This window comes from Centrocercus urophasianus, unplaced genomic scaffold (assembly GCF_019232065.1).
Source record: "Centrocercus urophasianus isolate 14NV4802_14NV808 unplaced genomic scaffold, USGS_Curo_1.0 seq_14, whole genome shotgun sequence".
Lineage (NCBI taxonomy): Eukaryota > Metazoa > Chordata > Aves > Galliformes > Phasianidae > Centrocercus > Centrocercus urophasianus.
The window spans coordinates 7,633,188-7,645,901 of NW_024884586.1; the positions used below are offsets into that span (position 1 = coordinate 7,633,188).

Here is a 12,714-nt window from a genome sequence, read left to right on the forward strand (position 1 = left end):
CTGCAAGGCTGCCTCAGTCTGCTGCATCCAGCTTCCTCCCATGGTTTCCCTCTGCATCTTGGCTCCATGGCAGACTGTCTGTGACTTCTCTGTCTCTCTCTTCCCTCCTCTTCCTCTTTGCTGACGTGGCACAGCCCTGACGCAGGGCTCTTGGTTTAAGTATCCTGAAGTAAAGCAAAGGCACGCAGACTGTTCTATCCACACTGCTTCTCTTCTCCCAAGTGGTCAATGCGGTTTCCCAAACCACTCTTTTAAACTGAAAGGATATTCTGCCTGACTGTTACGCAATTGTAACTCTCATTTCTTTACAAAATCAACTTATCCGTGAACATCTGAATCCTGCTCCTTTCCCTGACCAACCAGTTGAAAAAAACTCAAGGTGTGCATTCTGGATAGACGTTAATGTCTCTCCAGAGGTCCAACTGGTATGAAGGTGCTACTTGGAGCACACCAGGCTTGGTTTCAGCAGTGTAGAAGCAAGGCAGCTTATGTTTGGAATTAGGCAAATTCGTGCCCTCGAGTGTTTTTTATTAGCTCAGGGCCAAATGCATAGCATCAAGTGGATTTATGCTGCTTACTGTCAGGGTAAGGTAGTTTCAAGACTTAATAAGGTAGTCCTGCAAAAGGAACAGGACAAACGTGTTGTGTCATATAAAGTGAGGTCACAGATTAGCAAACAATAATCTGTTCTTTCTTGTTGTTGTGTTTTCCTTGGGTATGATTTCAAGTTCTTTGAAAACCTGAAGCCTTGCACCCAGGCACAAGTGAAGTACATCTTCCATACCTTCTTTAAATACCTCCAAGGCCCTTCTGCAATTCTTTCATGGATGCTTCTTTCTTATCTCCAGGTCACTTTTACGTGATGAGGTTCAAAAGCAATCTTGCAAATATAAGGGTTTGAAGACAAGAATGCATAGCTGAGAACCAGGATCTGCCAGTTTAAGTAACTCCTCTGTGTTAAAAGCATTCTGCTTTGAAATGTCTGACTTCAAGTGTCCTAGGACATCCCTTTGGGCTGCAGCTGTGTGAATTAGTCCAGATTGCTTCATTAAATCAACCTAAGGGATATATATCTTGTAGGCTTCATTTTGATTGGTATGTGCTGCTGTGGAAAAAGGAGATGACAGAAAATGTGAAAGAAAAGCAGCTACATGCTAAACTGGTCATCTGAAGTAGTGCTTTTAGTTTATTCTCCTACTGGATGTGTAATCCTTAAAAAGATGTTTGTGTCACAGGTGTGTCTTCTCTAACTGACATTATTCATGAACATGTAGGAATACAGGGCAACCATCTTTTCTATACTGGAGATCTCCTGTGGTTGTTCCTACCCATCCATGACATGAAAATCCATTGTGAGAGTGTGCGTATCGTGCTGCTGTTGTAAGCTTTCCTCGATGATGGCATTCCTTTCTCATCTTGAAGTCACTCTGGTAGGTAAGGAGAAATGCAACAAGGCTTAATGAAAGTTCTAGGTGGTGAATAGCGACAGTCCTGGTGGCTGAGTTGTAGAAAGTTATGGCGTGCCTCTGCCCACTTAGTGCAGTGTTGAAGGTGGGGACCATGAGTCGCTCTGAAGACAGGTTTAGAGCCCATAGGGAGAGAAATCCAAATAACCGTATGTTCTTTGGGAAAAGCACTGACGTGTGAAACACCATTCCAGGCAAGATGTGCAACTCGGTCATAAAGCAAAAATCAAGAGTGTATTTTGGAGACGTGTTTGGAAGATTTCTTTTTTTAAGTGTGCTGAGAGCCAGAATCAAGACAGTTTCCTTGGGATGGGATCCAGGCATGTTTCAAAAGCAAACTTAATGCACTCACCTGCAAAGGTGGACTTGTCGTGGCTTTGCATGTCCTTAAAAACCCACTCTTTAACCAAGAAGACCTGGCACTGAAAAATCCCAGCATCTCTTTCATGTGTGTGATAGTGCATACCAAGCATTGCCCTACTGCAACTTGTCCCCCACCACTAAAAAGAGCTTCTGTTTCCAGTTAGGTGGAATTTTTAATTGTAGAAACACGTGGATATGCAGTTGTTTGACCACATATAGCTTAAAAAAACCCAAAGTGTTGGCCCACTGACTTTGCTCAAATGTCTGTCCTGAACTCCCATCCCAGGAATTCTGGTTGTGTTCAGTCTGGTTTGAGGGTGTTAAAAACAGAGTGGGAGGAAAACTGACAATTTCAGCAAACACTTGAGAAACAGGAGATCAGAAGTCACAGTACTCCATGGAAATCAATGTACGCTATGGGAGCTGTTAGTCTGCTTTTGTAGATCCTCATGAGGCTTCTTTCATGGCACAGCTCTGCTAGTAGCTGTTTGCAGTGGATTTTAAAGGATTTCCAGGTACTTTTGTATTTGTCACTGCTCCTGGAATCACCATTGCTCACTTCCAAAGGATGCGTGGAACCTGAGAATGGGATGGAGTACCGAGTAATGCTGTAGCTTTGAATAAGCAGTGCCACAACGTTGTATGGAAGGAGCATGTTCCCAAGTGGGAGCCATCTTCCTGCAACAGCCTGCTTTTACTGCAGGTGGCATTACTGTGATGCAGCAGGTCGGCAGCACGCTCGCATCAGCGCATCTCCTTTGGGCGCAGCACCGTTTTGCTGTCACAGCTGTTCACAGGTACAGACCAGCTGTTACTCTCCCAAATAACTTGCAGTCTGAACTGACAGAAAGGCAATGGAGTTGCAACTGCTCAGTCTGAAGTTTTTCCCTCCGTACAGAATTTTCCCAGTAACTTGAAAAAAGTGACTGAATTCAATGTGCTTTCTCAAAAACTACTTTTTGCTTTATTTAGAAAGTTAGGCTGAGGGGAGAGGAAGCAGGAGAAACAGTATAAACACAAATGCAGGAGTTTGGATAAACAGACTTCTTTCAGGTTTCTTCAGCTGTTCACCAGCAGTGAAGGTAACCCATCTTCTTTTTCATGTCTTGCAGGAAATCCAAGGGAAAGCCAAATGGTAAAAAGCCAGCGCCGGAAGAGAAGAAACTTTACCTAGAGCCAGAATACACAAAATCCAGAATTACTGACTTTGAATTTAAGGAGCTGGTGATGTTACCACGAGAAATAGACCTCAACGAGTGGCTCGCCAGCAACAGTGAGTATTTTGATCACACAGCCCTCGAGATTGCTGTCCACACCCAAGTAGGCATTCATTCACTCTTTTTTTTTTTTTCCTTTACTGTTTTCAGCACTTAGAAAAGCACGCAATGACTATTTATGCTCACTGCATAATGCATGTCATTATACCCTGAATAGTAATTAAGCTGTCTTATACAAACCAACTGTGCTCAGCACTGGGGAGGTGGATGCGTTTCTTCCTCCGTCTTACTGTGGCACCAAGGGCATGAAAGTTTCTAACACTCTTTTGAGGCCCGTCACTTCCCCTTCTGACTTCTCTGCTAAACGTGCAGCTCAGTGTGTTTCACACTGTTGGCCTTCCAGAAGCATTGTAAAAATTGTAATTTAGTAAGGTTCTTATGAAAGCTGAGTTAACAACCAGAAGTTTAGGAGTCTTTTGGTTAGACGACTTCTCTCCGTTCCATCCAAGCTTTGTTGGAATTACTGTGAATTGAGACTGCAGTCAGGCGAGGACTCAAAAGATGTGACCAACGACTGCAGTTGAGTGCTGTATCAACGCATCTCAGTTCTGATGCATTTTCTTGTGCTGCTGTGTGTGCCATTCTAACCTGTGGCTGTGACCCAATGTTTTCATTTCCAACAAGATGTGGCAGTAGCAAGAAATTACTTGGATCTGTATTAGAAAAGTTTAGAGTGGCTCGTTAAGAAAAAGTGAGGGGGTCCCACAGTTTTAAAATGTTAGTATCTCAGGAGATTTGTTATAAGTAGCAGTGTACTTGTTTTCATGCTGATTTTCTCAAGGGAGATACGTCATTAGGACTGTTAATGTTGTTTTGTAGCCACTGTGCATTTTAAGTCTGACTTCAAAAGAATGTAGAAAATTGCTTGCCTTCAGCTTGTAACAGAGCATTCTACTGTAAAGGTGAGGCTGATGACAGAGACACTTTCCAGTCTCGCTGCTTTGTGAGTAATAAGAGCTGATGCATCGTAGTGCTTTCATCTTAAATCAAAACAAGAGCTTTCATTCTCTGTACCTCTTTGTTTTGCAATTCATCATTAGACTCATTTAACTAAATCATGTTTAAGTATGTATGCAAGCTTAAGACGCTGAGGTCACTTAACTTGATCTATTTAAATAATTGTTGGGAGGACAACCGGTGTTTGAAAGTATTTTATTTCTGAACTCCTTTCCTTTGTGTCTCTTTTTCAGCAACAACTTTCTTTCATCACATCAACTTACAATATAGTACAATCTCAGAATTCTGCACAGGAGAGTCGTGTCAGACCATGGCAGTGTGCAATACGTAAGTCAGTATTTACTACTACAGGGTTTCCACAAAGCCTCGGGAGGAGCTTGGGGAAGGAGACTGGAATTAGGTGGCACGGGGCAAGCAGATCTCTTCGCTCAGTAAGGACACAGCAGCTGGGCATCCTTTTACCTCTTCTCAGTGAAGGGTGGTGTTGTGAAGGACTAGGAGGACTGGATCTTTGACCGTTTGGAGCTGGTTTTATAAGGTAGGATCAGAGAGGCAAATTACTGTGTGTACAGCCTGCGGGGAGGAGGAGAAGAAAAAAGAGAAAATTTCCTTACTGGTAACACTGCCATAGAAGGCAGGGAAGGATGAATGAGTTGAAAAATGTCCGGGAGTGCTTTTTGATAGCTGGAATGCTGGCAGAGCACCAGGCTGCTGATGGTTAACCTCTGGCCTGACATGAGCCACTGGTTCTCTGCTGGAGCCCCTGGGAGCAGAAGGCACAAGTGGCAGCTTTGCAAAGAGTACAGAAAATGTTTTGGATTGGCACTTTCCCTCTGCAGGACTCGGTACACTTGGTAAGTGTTGACTAGCTGTCACTTAGAAAGAAGGCTTTGTAGCTGTACTGTATATGGTGAGCATAAGAAACATTTACCATAAACTCCTGCTCTTGATTAGCACGGTCCAACATAATGGAATATGAGATCCCCTTCATTATGAATAAGCCTGTTATTTGGGTGTTGTTTTCTCTCCAGCGCGTGTTCATAGTCTTGTTCTTTCCTCCTCTTGCATTTCCTGGGATTATATAGTTGAGATGGATTTTAAAACCCAAGACTGAGTTAGTTAGTACTGAGCAGTGAGTACATCAAACAAACATCCTAGAGAATGTGTGGAAAAAAGCAGGGCTCTGTATTGTATCCCTAACGAGAATTAGGCAGTGCTTAACAGGAACCCTTGCTTTATGCACTAGGCTATCCTGTTATCTTGTACACTTAAAATTAGTATCAGGCCCTTTCTTTGACAGTGCTCTGAAGAACACAAAGTGCATGGAGGATATTTTTGTGTGTAAAAGTTGAAAAGATAACCGTCAGTAGAGAATGAAAAGCCATATTAGAGGCTTGGGAAGCAGGCTGGAACAGAAAGTAAAAAATCTCTACTGGGCCAGATTTTATCAAAAGTGGACGCGTCTCTCACCGAGAGGTGGTGAGCTGTATAAGAGTGTTTTGTTGATTCTCAATCCCAAACTTTCTCATGTTTGAATTATTAACATAGTACTGGCTGTTCAAAGAACTCGTCTTAACTGTTAATCTAAAACTGATAGGAAGCAGTGGTTCAGAGGAGGTGGCAGTGCTGCTCTGTTCTGCTGTAGCGAGCCTGTAAGCAGATTATGTTGCAGAATAAAGAAAGGAAGTGCTTCTGTGTGGCTTCAGCTGTATTGTTAGTGGTGAGGACTGATAGCACAATGTTCCTGTTCCTATCCTTTGTTTGGGAAAATGGAAAATTACGCTATTAGGGAATAACAGGAAGCATGTCTACACTTGGGTGAAAACTTGAAACAGTTTGTGTTTAGCAAAATGGTATCCAATTATTTTCCTGTACTTGGAGGCATATGACTGAGGCGCATTTGCAAACTGCAGGCTTCATATTTTGTTCTTTTATGGAGCGTGGGTTCATCCAGCTCCATGCCTCCATGCAGGTCAGCCTTGAGGGGCCTGTTTATAACTGTTCTCCAAATATCTCCAGTGACAATTCTGCACAGCCCTTACTTTTACTGCCTTTCCTAGCTGTTCTCATGGATCGTGCAGAAGTGCCACATCGATGCATATTTGTCCATCTCCAGTCAGGACTATGACAAAGCCCGATTTTCCCCCTACTTTTTATTAAAAACAAAAACCTTGCCCTAATGAAGGTTAACAGATGTGTGTTGTGTTGGAGAAACCACAGCTGGTCAGACTTATTGTGTCTCTGGCTATTCTGCAGTATATAAAGCACATCAGTGAAGCATTAGAGCCAGCTGTTGATTAAACTGATAGACCTGGATTTGACCATCTGTAACTGTGATCTGTAACTGTTTGTTGAGGCAGTTTGGAAATAGGCAGTGCCTACCCATGCTGGGTTGTCACAGAACTCCAGGTTCTACAAGTAAGGGCTCAGTTTGCCACTTTGTTCAGGGCTGGCTTCAGTAATTCACTACAAAGTTCTGCCTCTTGTTCCTCCAGGATGCTTTCCCTACCCCCTTTCCCTCAGGCTTGGTTTGGGCCTGTTCTGGTGTTACCTAAGCAAAGTGTGTATTAAAGGGTGGAGGTGTCAAACGTGACAGAACGGGGTGCTGGGGAACTGCTTTGCATTGAGGCTTCCTACAGATACTCAATCCTAGGGTTAGAGGATGAGTTGACAAAATAAAAAGGAGTTGCACCTAAACAAAAGGGTTGAACTTTGCTCCTGTTATACTTCATTATTTTTGTAATAGGCTTTCTTTCTGCTCAATCCTTTCTTCATTTCTTCCTGCCACTCACAACAGAGCTGCCACCTCCACCCTCTCTCCCTCTATGAAAGCTTAATGTCACCTAAATTTTACAAATGTAACAAAATCAAAATCTGTACAATGTGAGCACTTTTTGAGAAGTGCCTTTAACTGTCTGTCTTCGCTTCCTTTGTGCTTTTCATTTGTTCCCTACCATGGCACTGTGCTGTCACAGTGCCAGCAGTGCAGTTTGCTTTTTTGAGCCCTTTGGTGGCCCCAGCCTGGAGAGAACTCAGCATGAGTGGGAGCTGCTTACGGGGCAGTCATGGAATGCCAGGGACACCTCCCTTTCTTCAAGATATGTCCAAGTTCTCTTCGCAGCACTTCAAACATGAGAAAGACAATTGTAATCAACAGGCCAATCCTTGCTTTTATCCCCTTGGTCTCACTTCCTTTCTTTTATTATTAGCCAAGACAAAAAGGTTACATGGTGGGATGTTGTAGCAGATTTGTTCAACTTGCATTTTCCTCTCAGTGAACCTGCACAGTTGCCAAACTGTTTCCTTTACCTAAACTCCAGTTATTCAGGTTGGTTTCTCCAGCCTTAGAAAAGTGAGGTGCAGACAGTCCTGTCTGCTCTTGGCAACAAGCAAGAGTCTCTTGGGTCTTTTAAGACCAAAAATCACTCAGAGAGGTGCTTGGGATTGTGCTTCTCCAGCTTAAAGCTGGACTCGACTAAGGAAACAGACCCAGCTTAGATTTGCTCACTACATTGCATAATTAAGTCTTTATACATGGATTGTATAAATGAAACAAGCAGAGAAGAGTAGAGTCCATGCCTATTTCAGTGCCTGACATAGCTTTTTATGCTTGATGTTTTCATCCTCTTTCTCCCATTTATGCCATTTTGCAGGCAATAACAGAGAGACCAAGCACCACATGCTAAAAATGAGCTGAACTAGTTTTCAGTTGTCTCTCCCCTTTAAGTTTGAGCTTACCTCTGCTCTCTTTCCTCCAATCTTCATATGGCCTAGCATAGACTAGGTCTACAGTCATCACATATTGCTACTGCCTTCACACCACCAGCCTCAGGTCCCTGATCAATCTTTCTGGGCAGTGACAACACACTGTGAATAAGAGCTTGCTGTGTAACATTTTTCTTTAATGGCTTCAGAACAATTTTGATGGTCAGTATGCATAAAACTCCCCTTTCCAAGTGGCACCTACAGGTCCTTGCAGCTCATTGTTGATCAGCCCTGTTAGGCAGAGAAAAAACATTTAATCCGTATCTCTCAAGGGAGAAAAAAAAAATAAAGTATCCAGAGGTGGTTAAACATCACAACGAAGAAAGAAAAATGTTGCAAAGGAACTGAGAGGAGCAATACAATGTCTTTCTTATCAGTCTCATAATTAAGTAGTCCTGACCTGGAGCTCAGACTGTTCAGAGTAACAGTTCATGTACTGGAACTCAGATAACTCAAATGTTTTACAGATAAAGCAGTGGGCCAAAACCTTTGTTTCTTATCTGTAAAACATTTCTTACTGTGCGTATCTAATGCAGCCAATAGCTGCTTCTGGTCACAGAAGTGCTTTAATTAACCATGATTTAAAGAAACAAAAATAGAGGGAACAAAACTTCAGTGCTTTCTTAGTGTCCAGATTCCTTTCTCAGATGTGTGTAATATTTATTAAGAGAATGTATCTGTTCAGTTTTGATAGCTGATCAAGATGATGGCGGCTAAGAGATGGAGCTCAGGTTGCTTTTCAGAGCCTCACAATATGCTTATGATGCCATTCCTTTTAAGATCCTACAGAATTATGCTCTGCTGGTACAATCAAATGTTAAATCCAAATGTTACTGAATTTTGCAAACAAAGGAGTTGGATTCTAAGGCACATGCTTAAGAATGTCCAAAAGGGTTGTGACAAGATTCCCCAGATGCTGTTTTGCAGCAGGACTTGTTAAGAACACTTCCAAGTACCTCAAAGCTTTTTTCAGCCTGGTGTTCTGGAGCCACCTTCTGTCAGCTTAATAATATTACACTACAAGTTTAATTTCTTTGTGTTGTCATACATCAGATCTCCTGTTTATACTTTTTTTTTTTTTAATTTATTAAAGGCAACAACAGTAGAATAGTTATAAGGCACCTTCCTGTGCAGCTTTGTAGGCTGTAGGCCCTCAGTCTATCGCGGACAGTTATACTGCCTCACCAGGGCAGCTCAACTTGGAAACTTGTCAGCAGGCTTTTGGGGCTCATTGTTACTTTCCCGTGCTCTGGACTAAACTGATGGGGAGAGGCAAACCTGACTAACAGAAATTTAGGGCTTTTGATGTAGGAAGATATCCTGAAGTCCACCTGCTCTGTGGCAGCTACGATTTTATTCAGAAATGCTGCAGTGGTTTTGTATTATTTAGAAACTCACCTCTTAGGAGTTCAGCTGAGGATGCAGGGCGTAACGTGACGCTGTGGGCTCTCTCCACAGACAGTACTACTGGTATGACGAGCGGGGGAAGAAGATCAAATGCACTGCTCCGCAGTACGTCGACTTCGTCATGAGCTCAGTGCAGAAACTTGTGACAGACGAGGACGTCTTTCCAACAAAATACGGTATGCCAGCCTTTGGATAGCTGCTTCATACGGCTCTTTGGAGGTGCAAAAAAGCAAGGTGAAAGTTGACATGCAGCTTGAACGTTCATACCAGGCAGCTTTCACAGTGTATTTTTAAGGGGTTATTTAAATTTGGGTTCGTTCCTGCAGTGTCAAAGAATTACACTTCTGGCATGCAAATTGGGATGAAGATCTCCCACTCCTTGGCTAGTGTTTTGCCACTGGTACAGCTTTTTGTTCCAGGAAGCAGCCTGTGTTCAGAGAACAGTTGCCATGTGGGTATTAAACACAGCGTGTTGCCAGTAAAATTTAACCTTGTTATTAGCGTTTCTTTCAGAACCCTGATGCATTAAGTGGGAAATAAATTGCATTGCCAGCAGCATCGCTCCTCTTCCCTGCTTAACAGGGTTTTTTTTCCTCAGATTGTTTAGTCTCCATTCCCCTCCAAAGATTAAATAAGAACAGGATTTTTCAGGCCTGAAAAACAACAGAAAAGTAATTTTCACTCAAATTTGTATCTTACAAGACAGCATTCCCTTCAATTAAGGGAAAAAAAGGCTGATACCTGTGGAGCAGAAGTTACTGTAGATAGGCTTAATCAGGAAAAAAAGTAGCTGGCTTCTTAAATCTCTTTACTAGGTATCTGGGGAACTAGGATATTACAATGTTTTTGTGATGGCATTTACTTAGAAAGAAGGCAGTGCCTAGTAAGGTAGCAGCAGATAGGACTGTTATTCTGGTGGGTTTTAACATGCTAATTCAAAAGGGCAACGAGAGCCTTTCATCTAAGTGATCTGTCAGTGTGGCCAAGATGCACCGTAGACCAGTAACACACTTCTTACCACCCATCATGCACAGAATGGCTGCTTTCTGTTTTCCTTCTTGCCCCAGTTTCACTGTCAGCATCACAAGCAGTAGTTGTCCAAGAAGTGTCTTCTACAGTGAGGGCACAGTACTGCTCCAGCAATCCTAATTCAGACTGCACCTGATAGAAGGCATCTGGTAGCCTTCCCTTACTTTTCTATCTGACAGCATTTCAATCATGAAATAAGGGAGGTCTGCCATGTACCTCAGCATCCATTTCATGATCTGTGACTACCAGATGTACTATGTGTTTCCAGCCAAAAAATTTGCCACTCCTGAACAAATTATTCAAGAACCCCGAACAATCTCTCATCATTTCTTAAAGTAACAAAAAATGTTGTGTTTTAAAGACATTACATTTTCTTCCTGATTTTTAACTTTACAATTTAAAGTCATAGAACACAGAATCATAGCCTTAGCTTTAAATGAAATGCTTCAAACTGTACTTCTTTAAGGTGAGCTATCTGTGCTTACCCAATTTTGCCAGAATAAATGCTGCTGTGGGACTGGAGGTCACCGGCTGGAACTGTTACAGTGTTTCTGTCTTCCTTTCAGGCAAAGAATTTCCAAACTCGTTTGAGTCCTTAGTGAAGAAGATCTGCAAGTACCTGTTCCACGTGCTGGCCCATATCTACTCCTCACACTTTAAGGAGACTTTGGCACTGGAGCTGCACGGACACTTAAACACGCTCTACACACATTTTATCCTATTCATCAGGGAGTTCAACCTGGTGGACCTTAAAGAGACCACCGTCATGGACGACCTCACGGAGGTGCTGTGCAGCAGCAGCGGGAGCAGCAGTAATGGGAGCGGCAACGGGAGCAGCAACAGCGCAGGAGCACAGAACCACGTGAAGGAGAGATGAGCCTCCTCCAGGATCAAAACTAACATTAAAAACAATATTATATATTATGTGTGTATGTGTATGTATACGTTCAGATATACATACAGGCATATACAGCTATGAAAGCTGAAAAAAATTATGCTGCCACCACAGGACGTGTAGTCATACGGGACTGTATGGAGCTTTGGTTTAATGCGCCACCTGGCGAGAAGTTGCACCAATTTTTATTTTATTTTCTGTCCACTCTTCCTTTTACCTATTCAGGTGGATGGTGAGTGCTGTTTTTAGAGAAGAGCCAAGCCTGAGAGTGGGGCCACTCTTATTTCTTTGTTTTGGTTTGGTTGTTTTGGTTTTTCTTTCTTTGGTCTTGAGTGCAAGCCCTACATCTTCCAAGGATGGGGGGTCTTGCCATTTTAAAAATACCTATTATATTATAAGAAGTGACTTTTACTTTGAAGTGGCTTAAAATGCAGATTTATTTGGGTTTTTTGGGGGGCGGGGTGGTTTTCTGGTTTGGTTTTACATAGACTGCCCCTGACCCCTGCCAAAAGCTTCCCAGTTGAGTGCATCTTGCCCTTTGCTAGCTTGGAATGGGAAGAAACTCCTGGCTTGACTAGAGCAGCAACTAGGGGCTTGCTACGTGTTGAGAGTGGGCATGATTCTCCAGTTGTTACATCTACTTGGTCACAACGTGAACGTGCAAGAGGATCCACGAGCCTTTCTGCTTATTGCTCCTACAACATATATGCTCTCTCCCCTGCTCCCTCCGCCTCCTCTTTTTATTTATAAAGATGTGCCTGGGAAAAGAGTAACATCACTGGTCTAAAACCAATGTGCAAGAGCCACCACCACGCGTTTCCCATTGAGTGGAGGCCCGGGGAGGGAGGAGAAGGGCACATTGAGTCCGTCACTGCCTGTGCTAGAAAGATGGCTGTTGGCATAAAATTATATTGTTGGCTTATTTTAGTTCATCTGTTCTATAATAATAAAAACAAATCTATCAGCCATGAGCTTTGGTTTTGTGTTTGCAGCGCCAAAAGTCACTGGAGTCTACCCCTAAAGCTTCCCTTTCACTACTGAATGCTCTTAACCCTGCTGTTAACCAGCTTTATAAACAGTTTGTCCTCCACCCTGTAAACTAGCATTTATCATCAATTTCTTGTCTTTTTTTCCTGGTACTGCTAGGAGTACCTCCAGGTAAACTTGCAGACTCCCAAGGGTAAGCAACACACAGAAGGAAACAACTTTCCTGGTAGTACACATTTTCAAGTTCCTGCTATCTAGACATGCTCCTGGATACTTTGCAGCAAACACAGCATCACAGTGTCTGCATCAATAACATTACTTTCTCATCTCCTCTGAATTCTGGCACTCCAGAGTTCCAGTTGGTAAAAAGCCAGATTTGGCTTGCAACTGCACTTCTACCAAATCTGTAGAAAACCATCTTTGTGAATTGTTTGTTACCATTTTAAAAGTATTTACATCATTAGTAACTGACATGGCACAAATTCCAGAAAGACTTCCTGAACAAGTTCTTTAACTGCTTTAGAAGTCAGTAAGAAAGGGGAGATGGAGAGAAAGTACAATACAAGAG

General features: G+C 42.7%; 1 protein-coding gene across 3 annotated transcripts in view; it reads left to right on the top strand.

Annotated features, from left to right (window-relative positions):
• The window catches only part of MOB2 (MOB kinase activator 2), a 111,526-nt gene extending 99,401 nt beyond the window's left edge, over nt 1-12,125 (top strand). For all 3 annotated transcript variants that reach the window (XM_042813311.1, XM_042813310.1, XM_042813309.1), the window contains exons 2-5: nt 2,942-3,102; nt 4,297-4,390; nt 9,287-9,411; nt 10,831-12,125. In XM_042813311.1, coding sequence (XP_042669245.1) covers nt 2,942-3,102; nt 4,297-4,390; nt 9,287-9,411; nt 10,831-11,141 — 691 coding nt within the window. In that variant the 3' untranslated portion in view covers nt 11,142-12,125. The remainder of the gene's footprint in view (nt 1-2,941; nt 3,103-4,296; nt 4,391-9,286; nt 9,412-10,830) is intronic.
• Nucleotides 12,126-12,714: the final 589 nt, after the last annotated feature.